General features: G+C 35.0%; 1 protein-coding gene and 1 long non-coding RNA gene across 2 annotated transcripts in view; one reads left to right on the plus strand and one right to left on the minus strand.

Moving 5' to 3' along the window:
* The first annotated feature begins 227 nt into the window (after positions 1–227).
* MEOX2 (mesenchyme homeobox 2) overlaps positions 228–14,937 on the plus strand; it is an 81,092-nt gene continuing 66,382 nt past the window's right edge. Inside the window, exon 1 of the mRNA XM_032760120.1 lies at positions 228–1,022. Within this exon, the coding sequence (XP_032616011.1) occupies positions 509–1,022 (514 nt within the window). The 5' untranslated portion in view covers positions 228–508. The remainder of the gene's footprint in view (positions 1,023–14,937) is intronic.
* Positions 4,918–14,937, minus strand: part of LOC116813477 (uncharacterized) — a 14,188-nt gene continuing 4,168 nt past the window's right edge. Inside the window, exons 2-4 of the long non-coding RNA XR_004370978.1 lie at positions 10,786–10,932; positions 9,280–9,465; positions 4,918–7,986 (exon numbers count right to left, since the gene is read on the minus strand). This is a non-coding gene — a long non-coding RNA (uncharacterized LOC116813477). The remainder of the gene's footprint in view (positions 7,987–9,279; positions 9,466–10,785; positions 10,933–14,937) is intronic.

The raw sequence follows: 14,937 nt of genomic DNA on the forward strand, positions 1-14,937 counted from the left end.
GACTTAGATGCTGGCATGCCGCTTGTAGCCCTGGCAGCCGGCAGTGCTGGGCGGGCGTGGACGCTCTACGTCTGTCCAGCAGGAGATAGGAAGTGGAACTGGGAGCGCGTGGCGCAGACTGAGCGGGAGTTTTGGAGGGAGTTTGCATGTGGTCAACTCTGGGCTCCTAAGCCAGCCCCCAGCTCACGTTACACTCTATTTATAACCTCTCAGAGCCATTTCCCCCTGAAAGCAGTTCTCTGGGACCACCTTCTTTTGGCTTCAACCTCTCCCACTCTTGACATCTGAGTAGCTCAGGGAAGCTCTTCCAGGTCCGACTGTTCGTATGTAAAGGAGACTGGCCGCTGGGGCTCAGGACCGGGATTATTCGAGCTCTGCAGAAGTGCACCGCTATTGCTTTGGGAAGGTAAAAAAAAAAATCACACGGTTTCCAGTGAAAAGTGACAGAGGGTGGTGGCCTTTGGAACCGTCGTGAAGTCTTCTGCCTGGAACCCGAAACTTGCATGCTATGGAACACCCGCTCTTTGGCTGCCTGCGCAGCCCTCACGCCGCGGCGCAAGGCTTGCACCCGTTCTCTCAATCCTCTCTCGCCCTCCATGGAAGATCTGACCATATGTCTTACCCTGAGCTCTCTACTTCTTCCTCATCTTGCATAATCGCGGGATACCCCAACGAAGAGGGCATGTTTGCCAGCCAGCATCACAGGGGGCACCACCACCACCACCACCATCACCATCACCACCATCAGCAGCAGCAGCACCAGGCTCTGCAAACCAACTGGCACCTCCCGCAGATGTCCTCTCCACCGAGTGCGGCTCGGCACAGCCTCTGCCTCCAGCCCGACTCCGGAGGGCCCCCAGAGTTGGGGAGCAGCCCGCCCGTCCTGTGTTCCAACTCTTCCAGCTTGGGCTCCAGCACCCCGACTGGGGCCGCGTGCGCGCCGGGGGACTACGGCCGCCAGGCACTGTCACCTGCGGAGGCGGAGAAGCGAAGCGGTGGCAAGAGGAAAAGCGACAGCTCAGGTAAGGGCGCGCCAGGCACCCTCGAGAGTGCGCGCCGGCCTGGAAAGGGGGCGGAGAGATACCAGGGGAGATTCTCGCACTGGAGGGTGGCGGCGGGGAAGATGGGAATGTGTTGCCCTCTGTGGCTTCCCGCGGCCAAATTCGGCGGTGAAGCTTTGGTCCTGATATTTGGGGACACGTGTTTATCCGAGAGCAATGCATATACAGCCAGCAGCTCTAAGCTCTCCAAGGTCCTAAACTAGTTTACCAGAAGGTTGAATAAAAAAGGACAAGTGGCTGTGAAATCGATTGTGAAGCGTGACCTTCCATCCCAGCGCTGGGGAGGGAGGGGCGTGCGCCCAGGGATGCAGCGTCCGTTGGGCAGGCGTGCGTGCGGGTGCCGCTTCTTGACTTTTCTCTTGCAAGTTCCCGACTCTGAGTGGCTCGATTTTTCCCATCGTTAACTGGATTTCCAAATTATTGCACAATGTTTGGAACTTGCAATGGAACTTGGCAGAGCGCATGAGAAAAAAAAGTTTTAGTTTTTTTTTTAACATTCTTATTTCAGCGTTCTTTAAATAGCACCCTATTTCAAATGGTAAAATTTTCCCTTTATTGGGGAAGAAGACATTATCTAGGAATTCAGATTTTAAGGAATGTGTCAGAGAATTGTAAATAAATAGATGCTCACACTGGAAGAAAGACGAACCTTAATAGTACATGTTCATATGGCGTAAGCTAATTACAGAATCTAAGTTTCAAAAGTGGAAAATAAATCCCTCTACCAAGTAGGTATTAGTAGAGACAAATACTGCGAAGCAACAGCAACTCGGTTAGTGTTAGTTAGCTACATGCCTGAAGGTGGTATGCAAGGGTGCGCGCAGGAGGCGCTGATTTCAGTGGGGATAATTTGAGCAGCCACGCAAAAGGGGAAGCTTCCTGACCTCTGGTGCTTGAAGGCACAACTTGCTGAGTAAATTGTAGCAATCCGGAGAAACTCAAAGTTTTCCAGACAAGTTTTCAAAGCTCTTACCTACCTGTATTATCATAACATTGTTGAAAGATACTTTAAAATTAAGAGACTTGTGAGTTTTCTTTCGTGGCTATAGTGCAACCTGGATTACGTATTTTTGGAAGGTGTCATTTGTTTAATATAATATTTGCATATTTTTCTTCCTCTGCGGAAATGGGTTAATAATAGTCCTAGAAGGTAATCCCGTATGTTGGTTTGAAGGATTGGAAAAATGTTTATCGTGTATAAAGCTTTAGGTAAGATGCCACATAAATGAAAATGATTGGCCGCATATTTAATATTCCTTCACCCTTCACAGCAATATCAATTGTTCTTCAGCGTTGCTATGGGATGGATTCTTCTGTCATAGTCTCAAAAGCTAACCTTTATTTTCCAAGGTCAGGGGGTGAACTTTTAATGTTCCATCACAAATTAGTTTTTGTAAGAAAATTACCAGTAGTGTCACTGTTATTTAATGTATTTTCCTAACTATAAGTGAAACTCTCTTTAGCTAGTGAGTTGAAAGGTTAATCATAGCAAGAAGGTTTCAATTTTTATTAGAAAAACAGTCGATTTTATAATGCAGTGACAATTTCATAAACTGAACATTTGCTATCAGTGTAACTTTGGAAGCAGATCCCAGGTAAGGTTGATGAGAGTACTCTTGCAATTCCCATAAGCTCTTGATGTTCATTTTATTTTCTGCAATGAGAAACCTACATGATAGATTGTTCTTTATGCTTCCTGAACTGAGCCATTGCCCTTAAGTTTCTTAGGGCAAACTGAATTTTCATACAAGCACATGTTATTTTGTTTGGGGAAAATCGAGAAAGTGGAATTCAATAACTGATTCCCTTAATTTATTTAAAAAATTTTTTTAAATGGAATAATTTAACAAAACTTATTTATCTCTCCCCTCCAGCTTAGTGGGAAATAACCATTTAACAGAATTAAGTTCATTTCTACATGTTGAAGCTGATAATGAGGGTACTGGAAAAACAAGCAAATATAAGTATTTGTGTCAGCTACATAAATTATTAACAGATTAAAACTTGAGCGGAAAATACAATTAGTCATCACCAAGGATAAAAATACTGGGGATTTAGAATGAGCTTTTCTTTCCTTTGATATTTTGAAGAAATATTGACTAAAAGGACCATCACAATAATTTCTGTTTAAATCTATGTACACTTATTGAAAATAAAATTTTATTTGCCAATTTCAGCTTAAGGTATATTTGTCAGATATTCAGATAGATTTAAATTAAAGATATCTTTCTCCTGTAACAACTGCATTAGGTGTTCCATAAATTATCTTCAAAGATATTTTATTTCATAGACATCTTGATCTAGCACAAACTAAAGCAATATGAAAATGATTATGATCTTGGTATGTTATCAATATGTATATCTTTCATTGCTTATAGCACAGTTTAGTATTTCAATATTTCTAAAAAATAAAATTGATTTTGGAACTCCTGAAATTTAAAATTGTGTTAGATAAAAATCTCATCCTATATAGTGACACCATTTGTATTTTGTTAGGTAGTTTATAATTACTTTGCATTTATGGTTGAGAGAAAATTTAGTACATACATCCAGGGTAAAGTCAGGACCAAAATTCTGTATCCCTGCATCTAATACCTAGACTGTATGTATATGTGCTAATTACCGTGTTAAATTCTAATAGAATTTTAAGTACCAGAAAGTATTGAAAAACAGCTTAAATATTTATTAACCTTACAATTTTATTCATAGTAATGATTTAAATCTATAATATGTAAGCTTCTCTAGCATATATTTTATTCATTTTCCCTCCACAAACGTACATGGACACACACATATGCAAACTCTAGCAGCTTCATGTTTTGGAAGCAAATATTTATGGAATTTAGGCTTCCTTTATGTAAGTTTATTGACAATTGAAAATAACCAAATTTAATAGAAAAGCACGACATTATATTTTATATGTGTTAAACATTTTTGTAACTTTGAACCTGCTACGCTTTCCAGCATTATTAGCAAAGCCAACATCTGCCACGTCTTCAAAGGGACTCTTAAAAATCAAAACTTTACAACTGTGCTGAAAAAAATCACTACAAAGCAGGTGATTCTGAAAAATGTCTATAAATAGTGTGAATTGCTTGGCTTCAATTACATTTGATTGCTCTTTGAGCAATCTAGTAGTAGGAATAAACTTCCCACTTTTAGTTAAAATAACTAAAATTAATTCATTAATCGAACTTTAGCTTTTGTGCATGCATTATACAGTGTACATATCTAGATATTTTATATTTCAAATTTATGAATAAATATTTTATAAAAAATAAAAATTACATCAAAAAAGAAAAGAGCAATTTGGGGAGGTAGACTTTACTAGGTTTTGAATCATATTAGATTCTTGTAAAATTACAAATATTTTATTTATAGCTACTATATCATAAAGCATTTGCTGTCAAATTATGTCTGTCTATATGCTTGACTATGCAGAATGACTAGCAAATATTACATTTAATAAGCTGGAAGTTAAACTCAGAGTAATACCTTCTCAACCTCATTCAGTATTGTAATATTTCCAAGATATTTCAATCATTGTGTTTTCTGAAAGGAATAAAGTAGTGTTATTATTCATTTTTGTGTTACTGGATTGTGGCTTTTCAACATTTGCTTCAGAATTTAAAAAATGATATACTGGATCGTGAAGATTAGAGTGAAGTATTGAACAAATCAAACGGAGTACAAAAAAAACCACTTTCATTCTTTATCTTGGACTGGTAGACTAATTTTAGGTGTGAACATTTAAAAATGGTAATCTGACATAAAAAATTTGAAGTATCATTGACCTACATGAGTGTTCTAAAATGTGATTTAAAATAATAACACTCAAGTTAAAAGCAACAATTCCTTTAGAATTAAAATGCTTCATTATTGAACATTAGCAATGAATGGAAGGAAGAATGCAAATAAAAGGAATAGTTTCCAATTCTGTGTAAATTTCTTCATTTATAATTCTTTTTAAAAGAAAAATCATAAATGCAAGGCATGGTATAGCACAAACTGTCACTGGGCTTAGAAATCCAGAACTTAGTATTTAAAATTTTAATATTTGTTTATGGTAATTATCAATAGAAACCATTACAATGACATCTTATAAGCTGATTTTTACTAATAAACTGAAAAAACAGTACTTCAGTCATTACCCCATTTTCCCTCTGTGTTTGAAAACATAGACCATTCATTATAACTCTGGAATTTAAGTTGTAATATTTATAAGAAGATCTAAACATCCTAAGAACTTAATTTTAAGCAAAAATGAAATATCAGAAAGTATCAATCCTTTCTCTTAGATTCTGGGAAATTTGGGAGGTGAATTCCGTATGTCATGAAATAATTACATTTTTTTTTTGCACTTAAGAAATGTAAATCTATGGATGAATTAATAGCTGAATTATGTAAAACGTCACCATATATAAGCCCACTACATGTACTTAGCCTGATAATGCTGCCTTGCTTGCGAAATTTTATTCGTTTAGTGTTTTTATAATGGCAGCTTGACACACAAAACCAAATGTGAAGGCTTTTTAGATTTTCATTTGGTATGAGAAAAACCAATATAATACAATAATATATTTTAGTTTTGAACTGTATTCACTTCAGGAATTTATTTCTAAATTTTCAGAAATTTATTGCTAAATTTTCCAAGCACTGCTATGAGGGCTGAAAATGTCTTTGAGCGATAAATCCTAAGGATGCAGAAATATTAGAAAATAAATTACAGGTAGGAATTTCTTAAATAATATCTGTTGAATTAATAGTTGTGGATGATTTATCTCTCCCAAATTTTCTTTACTTTTCTCACTTTTTTTTTGATAAATGAAACATTTTGTTCAGGAAGATATATAAGCCTTTCCCTCCTTGATTGTAATAATAAAATGAGAAGGCTTAATTCTCAACTGGCCAGTTACATTGTATTTCCTGGCTTATAGTATTGGTAAATAATTTCAGTGGTTAAAATCAAAAGCAAAAAAATAAAATAAAACACAAACTAAGGCCAAAGTCCACAGATTAAAAATTGAAGTAGATGTGATTTATTTCCTATTTAGCATATTTAAGAAACAAGACACATTTTGTAGTCACAATTTGTTTCTACATATCATGTGCTTTAGATGTTAATATGGTTTACTGACATACATATTTTGTAAAGATTGTAAATACAATGAGGCACTAACATTTTGCCTACTTTCCTTATGATGCTCTTATGATTATTTCTTTTATTAGTGTGTTGAACTGAACCCCCAAGTAGAAAAGGAGTAACGGTATAAAGTAAAGTTAGTTGCAAAACTCTCTACATTACTCCGAAATCATAGTCATCAGTGAGATTCAAAATCCTGTTGGAGAAAACCTTGTGGAATATTTTATGTGTTTTAATGTAGTAAAACTTACAATGGTCAAGATCATATAGGGCTCAGCCTTCAATTTGCGTTAGAGGCAGAATTAATCTAAATATGATGCCCTTTTCTCTAACAGTTCTTCCTATTTTACTTACATTATAAAAATATTGAATTTTTTAAAGAATGTTGTACTAGATAGTATTTTATGATACAAAATAATCAATAATGTATCTATTGATCCATTTGTGTTCATCTCAGATGTTGTTTTTATGTTTCAGAATAAGTATTTTCATTTAAAACCTTTTGACATTATTTATTACCAAATTAACAGAAAGTTACATGGTAAGTGTATGATCGAATGGGTTATTAATTTTCATGGGTGATGAGTGGGTTATTAATTTTCCTCTATATTTGAAATTTTTGATATATAATAAAGTAGCTCGTTATTCCTGAAGCTTTCATTTATAATGTTACATTGTCTACAGAAATATAATATTTCTACATTTATACATGTTACTCGCTATTAATTGTGCACTGTATTTTTAAATATTGGTTTTCACAGTGTTATGAAAATAATTTACATGTTTTTGGTTTCTTACATCAGCATATGCACAAGAATGATCAGGTAGAATCTATACTGTATCTATACATTTTTGGAAAGGGTTTGTATGAAAGATAGAAAAAGCCTTTCAAAAATAATCCCTTATCAATAGATTTAGAAATTAATAAACTGGATCTTTAACTTGTATGATAATATTGCTATTTTATTTTTAAAATTTCCATTTACTTAAATGTTTAATAATTCTAAAATATTTGTGTACCTTGATGACAATTCTTATGTCCTTACAATGTGTACTTTTATTGCAAATATAACATATTTTTACTAGGTAATAACTCATAGTGGTAAAAACTTTCAGGTATTGATTATAGCTTTAAATTCAAAAGCTGTTGCTCTTCAAAATTTTATAGAATCAATTCAATGTGAATATTTCAAATGTATTTAAGTATTCTGCTGTTTGTGTTCATAAGCTTTCTTTCTAAGATGTTAGAAGTATGTTTCTTAAAGCTTGTATAGGCTTCATTCATTAAAATTATGATCATAAGCTGCTTACTTTCATAGTTTTTTGTTTTTATTGTAGTCTAGTAGAGAGGATAATGACAAGGAAATGATAAAAGGGAGGGTGCTGAATTAACTAGGACGTGGAAGCTATACTTAAAACACACGTTAAAAGAAGGCATTTACTTTATATATGTATATGCATATATAGGTATATGTACATCCACACCCACACATATATAAGCATACATTACTAGAACTCCAAATTTAATTTCCTGATAATAGTAAATCTGAATTAGAGCATCCTTATTAAATGCATAATATGATTATAAATGTTCCAATTACAAAATTAAATATTAAGCTTGAAGCATATATAGTCTTGTGAAGAGTCCAGCAGGCTTAAGCTGGCAAACAGTGATAGTCATAAAAGTCAAACCTGCCAAGTCCCTGCAGTTTTTGTTTTCTTTTGTTTTTCCTCTTTCTTTAGCTCATTATTCTTCACACACTTCAAGACATTCCCATAATGCTACAAGAAAAAAACAAGTTCCCAGTTATCTTACGTGACTGTGGGCAAGAAAATGACTAAGGTGAAGTCATCTGTCAGGCTCTGCAAAACCTAGAGGAGGGTCCAGCTTAGGTTGGCAGATGCCAGTAGAATTTTAAAGGCCTGGAATTTTACTCTTTGAAAATATAGCCTTAAATTTTTGCCAGAAGTGACACCCAAATGAAAACTTATTTTTGCAAAGTGGTAGTTATTTGCAAATGCAGTAGTGAAATATATTCGGAGTCTGTTGAGGTAGCTTGTCCACTGTCTGGACTGCACAGTAAACATTTGGATGATTATTCTTAGCCACCCAAAAAACTAGCAAACTAAACTGAGGTGTATTCTTATTAGTTGAAAAAATTAAATGGGCATGACTCTTATCAAATTAACAATGAATGCAAAGCAAATTTTGCAAATTGTTGATTTACGTTGGTAGGTAACACAAGCAGGAAACTATTTAGGAAAATAAATATGTGTTATCCGAAACGTAATGGGGACTAGCTTTGATTTTGTAGGACAACAGCAATTTAGCAAATAACTTTCACATTTAAAGAACCACATAAATAATGCTTTAGCACTCACTGCGTAGGTTGGAATCAAGTGATGTCTCTTATTTGTTTTTTTTTTTTATGTCTCATTTAATATTATTCAAAGATAAAATGAGGTCTTAGTATGTTTTCTGCCTTTAATAATTAAAATTTTCTCACCTATAGGCTATGCTAACATGGGAATTTCTTATTCTTATTTGAAGTATAAACAGATCTGGATGCATTAAACTAGACAGAATGTAGATGTAAAAATGATTGAGACAGATTGAAATGACAGGAAAGTCAGAGTTTAGGCATCCTTATTTGGAGGCTTGCTGCCACCCACGTTTCTAGGATTACCATCTTGTGAATGTCCACACTCAAAATTCAGGTAATTATAAATAATTTTTCCTCCAGAACTATTCTTTGTTCCTGGAAGTAGAGCTTTATAATTTATTTTCTAGAACACCCAGATGTTTAGGAAAGTATAAAGAAGTGGCAACACTTTTGCATATTTAGCCATTAGTTGATAAATCATAAAAGATTTATCCTATGTCTTAGTTATCATATTAGACAAGGAAATAGATGTCACACTCAAATGGATAATTGAAGAGAGTTTGATGATGGCAATTTGATGGTGGGTAGAATGTAGGGAAACCACAGGAAATGATGAATCCCCCAGGGTCTGTCCACAGTTGGAGTATGTTAGCACCCCTAACCTGAGGGGACAAATGCAGGGAGCTCTTACCAGAATCCAATGAGCACAACAGGACAGAAGCCTTCTGGAAAAGTTGGGAACCTCAGATGGAGGATTGCAGCTCATGTCAAATATCATCCAATAACCTGTCTTCATGTCCTCCAATCTTCTTTTGTTGCTTCCATTGACCAAACACTATCCGAAGCCAGAACCCCGGGGGGTTAGGTGGAAGAAACCCTAAGAATCAACCGCAGAAGAAATGAGGCGAACATATCTGGGAGAACACAATGGTTAGGGCTAAACCCCCTCTCTGTCTCTTACTATTGTCACCCCTTGGCCACAAATTTAACTTTTCTGTACCATCGTTTCTGAAAAGGAAATTGAGTTAATATACACAAAGCAATTAGAACAATGTCTGGCTTCGTAAAGTGTTAGTTATTATTTTTATCATCTATCAATGAAGGTACAATTATGTCATGCATATGCACCATCTGAATAATCTATTTTATGCTACCTCTTTGCATTTTATTACAAATACTGCTATAGGAAATGTAACTTGCCTAAGTAATTACTAAAGATTTAAAATAATCATTGTCCTTAGAATTGTAAACGGCATGAAATTTCCCTGAAATGTAAGGTGAATTCTAGCCAAGTTATGTAAGAGGCTCAAGTGGCCTTTCCTATCCTTAAGATTTCCATTCCACAGGCTCTTTTGCTTGGACCTCTCCTAACTTCCTCTTCTCTTGTGTCTCCTGCTACTTCTCCATTGAAAAGCTGTTTTCAGGAAGGGTGCATATTGAACAAAATAAAGAATAAAATGAGGATTTTTTTTTTTTTTTTTTTTGAGAGCAAGTTTTTTTCTGTTGCCCAGGCTGAGATGCAGTGGCGCAATCTTGACACACTGCAACCTCCGCCATCCAGGTTCAAGTGATTCTCCTGCCTCAGCCTCCTGAGTAGCTGGGATTAAGCAGGCGCCCGCCATCACGCCCAGCTAATTTTTGTATTTTTAGTAGAGACGCGGTTTCACCTTCTTGGCCAGGCTGGTCTGGAACTACCGACCTCAAGTGATTTGCCTGCCTCGGGCTCTCAAAGTGCTGGGATTACAGGTGTGAGCCACCGTGCCCGGCCAGAACTTAACTTTTTAAAAAGAGTGTACAGAGGGGCAGGGCATTTAGTCAAGAGGAAACAGAACTTAAATAAAAGGAATTCAAATATGACAATGAAATTTTGGGTCTCTGTTTTAGCTGTTAACGAGTAGGGTGGGAATGACATTTTCCTGCTATGTTAGAAACTTTATTGCAGAGAGAATTTTCTTATTGTAGCTCTGTTATTTTTAGCAGTTCCAGTTGCAGACCCTTAAGAATGGCAAATGTGCAAATATTACTAAAAGCTGAAAACATATATGTCCCACACAAAATGCATGAAAATAATTTTATTTTGGTGGTATAATTTCTTTTTACAAAGAAAATATTTTAATTATTTGTTTGTTCACTTTTGCATATTTAATACATTATTGAGAAATACCACTTAGATAGAGGTAAAAGAGAACAGCAAAACCCCTGGAATTGCAAGTCCTGGGCGGTTGACTGCGTTGACTCTATTTAGTTTAGTCACCTCTCCCACATCCACAATGCAGTGTGCAGAATTCAGAAATGTACTGCAGCGAAATTTTAAATGATTATATATGCGAGACTTCTACAGCGCCTTTTGAATAAATAATAGAATCAAACATTATATTAAAATCACAAATGCAGAGTTAACTTTTTAAGCATTTTCAGATCCACAGCAATTTGATCCCTAAAACGAGAGAAGTTTAAAGGAATAGAGAGTGTTTCTCTGCTACATAATAGAAGAACTAGGAGGATGTAGGGAGAAGAGTACAGGAAGAAGAGCAAAATATTAAATGTCCGATAATACACAGCAGGGACAAGAAGGGTCCAACGGCATCAACCAGTGCGTTGACGCTTTGATTTTAGAGGAGGCTTGATTTGTCAAAGTTTTCTTAATGAATTATAATCTGTAATATTTAAATAGATGATTAGAATCAAAATAATCAAGACACTAGAAGAGACTCAAGGCACTACCCAGTTCAATAAATGTATTTCCTAGATGAGGGAATGTGCCCAGAGAAGTTAAGTAATGTCTGTCCATTCAGCCAAGTAGTGGCAGCTAAGCTTCCATATCCTGACTTCAGCCTAGTGCCCTTAAAAGGAAAATCTCATAAAATATTTTGAAGCCTTAAGTTTTTAGTCTTCCCAATAAAAATAAATTTCAGCATCATTTAAAATATTGGCTACTGCTTTTAAGTGAACAAAATGGAATTTGACAAAGTGCTTTGCTTGAGTGTAAATTACCTCTCCCAGAATCTGATTTCATGATTACCTCAGACATTTTTCAGCTTTGTTTTACGAATGTAAACAGTGATCAACTTCCTTAGCTTCAATTTTTAATTTTTTTAATGATATAGCTTTTGTGGTCAATTACCAAAGTACCTGAATATATTTGACACAGTTTAATAGCTGGCAATGTGCAGATAGGCTTTGCTGTAAATAGTAGATATTTATGTGAACAGAATCATATTTTAGGCAGTTATTTGTGAATTGAAGTATCTGTTTTTTTGTTTAAAAATTTAACATTTAATCCAAGTAAATTTTGTTAAGTTGAGCATTACCTATATTGTATTTGCCTTTTTTGTGTTCAGATAAAGTAATAAAAAACATTACTACAAGTAGACACCAGAAAACCTTCCCTTATCTTAAGTCCTTAACTTTATCCCCAGTTTTAGAAAACCACTGATTTAAAAAAATTTAATATAGTCTTTTTGCACAGAAGATGCTGAAAAATATTAATGATTGGTCATTTTTCTTATGCTAACCAGGCATGTTTTCCTTGTTTCTCCTCCTCTCCTGTTCACACCCATCTTCCCTACAATGTGTAAACACCAGACCCATCTGTTCCTCTCTAATACAATGAACTGTATAACCTCTGGAACACTCTAACATTGACCATTCTTGTCTATTTCACATCTTTAGTTCTTACAAGACTCTCAAAACACAGAATTAAATATCAAAAACAGTTAATTATTCCATAACTTTTTTCCTTTTGTTTTCTAAAGACAACGCCACTTCCAAACATGCACACACACACACACACACACGTTTTATCTAATTAATTTTAATTTACTGTCAAAATGCTTTCACATTTATAGTCTCAGTTGATGATTTCTTCTTTTCTATTAGACTTATATTTATGACTGAGTTCCATTGCTTCATCCTACCAGAGCATGGTTCAAATCTATTCTATTCCATAGTCTTCTATATTTTTTCCCTGTACCTACTTTCAAGTCTCTTGCACTTAATTTAGTTCTTTCCCCAAGGACTCCCGAAATGAGTATTCTCTGAGCATCTTTATCTCTTGTCATTCTTCTCTAATTAAATGCTGTAGAATAATACAACATGTAGTATTATTTTGACCCTATCATTTCTCTTTGTGGAATTCTATGATAACCTGAAATTATTCTAACACTTAAAATACAAATGTTGAATTATTGGCTTTGAAACACATGACACAGGGATCGGCTAATGTCAATCAATAATATGTGATTAGATATTACTTGTACTGGCTTTTGTGTGTAACCAAATTTTGTTTAATATTATATCTATCTATAGATATATAAGTATTATTATATCTATCTATCATCTATCTATCTACATACACATACACATATATACGTGTGTGTGTGTATTTAGAGCACTGCTTTTCTGGCAAAGTGAACTTTTCATTTAGTCTTTGGAACATGATGCTTAATGTTAAGAGTTTAAGACAATGTTCTGATACTTTCTAATGTGACTATCTAAATGTTTATAGTCTAGCTACATTCAAGTTTTCTACAGGATTTTCCACATCTCTCAGTTAGTCAGGAATCCCCAGTGATATGCTATGTCTTACTATCGAATTTTTTCAGAAAAGAATTTAGACTATATTTTAATGGATTTCTGTCTACAATCTGTCATCCTAATCAGTACAACCTTTATTGACCAGCTAGGACCATTTTTGTTGATGTTGGTTTTGCTTTTGTTTTGACCAATCTTTTTTTTTTTTTTTGATAGACTTGTTTATGCCTATTCCTCATCTTAAAAAAATCTTTATTTTGAGGTAATTATAAATTCACCTTCAGTTGTAAGAAGTAATATAGAAGGAGCCCTTATTCAGATTTCACTGTTTTATATGCACTTCTGTGTGCGTATTTAGTTCTATGCTGCCTGCCAGATTTATTTTTTATTTTTATCCCATAGCCTGTAATATATTTTCCCAATCTATATGCATCATTTTCATTAAAATGTGGATGGTTACACCTTTTGAGATTACTACCTCCCTACACTAATCATTACTTTTCCCTTGACATGTAATATCTATAAAGTGCAGAAGACTACACTTACATTTTCCCTTGTGGCTATCTTTGTTGTCCCTAGTTCACATGTCTCTAGTTTTTTACTTGGATCAGAAATATGCACTCCCTAAGGAAAAATTAGTGTTTTCTTTTTCTTTTAGTGTGTTTTCCATCATAGGCTTAAGTGTACAGTTCTTGGTAAATCCTATTTCTCGCATAGAAAATGTTTCCCTTGTAATGAATGATTTCTCTTTGTTAGGGGTGTTTTGAAGGTCTTGGTTCCAGGCTTTTAGTAGTAGGGCAAATTTCGAAGATGCCTGGGCAATCTGTAGGAGAGTTGAATGACTGTCCAGGTTAAGTTTAATTATCTGTGTTTGTGTCTAATTGATATTTATGGATATTTTCTTTTTTCTTTTTTCTTTTTTTTTTGGAATCTCGCTCTGATGCTCAGGCTGGAGTGCAGTGGCACGATCTTGGCTCACTGCAACCTCTGCCTCCCGAGTTAAAGCAATTCTCCTGCCTCAGCCTCCCAAGTAGCTGGGACTACAGGCACGTGCCACCATGCCCGGCTAATTTTTTCTATTTTTAATAGAGATGGAATTTCACCATTTTAGCCAGGATGGTCTTGATCTCCTGACCTCATGATCCGCCCACCTCGGCCTCCCAAAGTGTTGGGATTACGGGCATGAGCCACCACGCCCTGCCCAATATTTACGGATATTTCTAAAGTGAAATACCCTTGATTATATGTGATATATTTGCTATTATTAGATTAATCAGGACAAAAATAAATATGCATTTTTAAAAGTTTACCATAAACCAGCGAAACAATCTATAATTTCAAAGGTAAGATGTCTATATTTTTAAGAATTTGGAAATTGTCAAGCCTAGTTTTCTAACATGTGAGAATGCCTCATTACATTATTTTTAAGTAAGACATAAGATTCTATATACATTCTGTGCAGTTATGCTATACATTGTTGAGCTTCTGAGCATTACATACAGTCAAGAAACATAGTATTTAATATGCCAGTCTAACAGAGACAAAACATTAAATAAAACATGGAATCATTGGACAACTGAGAAATATAAGGAATATCAAGCAATCTGCATTGTAGTAATGGATAGTGGCGAAAATAGTTGGTGATTTGAAAATAAAAAATAGATTAATTTCAAATTTTTCAATTGACCACTTTTTTTTTTTTTTTTTTTTTTTTTTGAAACAGAGTCTTTCTCTGTCCCCGGTTTGGGGTTTTGGGGGGTATTTTTTTCTTTTTTCCCCCCCCCTCCTCGGGTTTCATGTTTTTTCTTTTTCCGCG

This window comes from Hylobates moloch, unplaced genomic scaffold, assembly GCF_009828535.3.
Source record: "Hylobates moloch isolate HMO894 unplaced genomic scaffold, HMol_V3 SCAFFOLD_1, whole genome shotgun sequence".
Lineage (NCBI taxonomy): Eukaryota > Metazoa > Chordata > Mammalia > Primates > Hylobatidae > Hylobates > Hylobates moloch.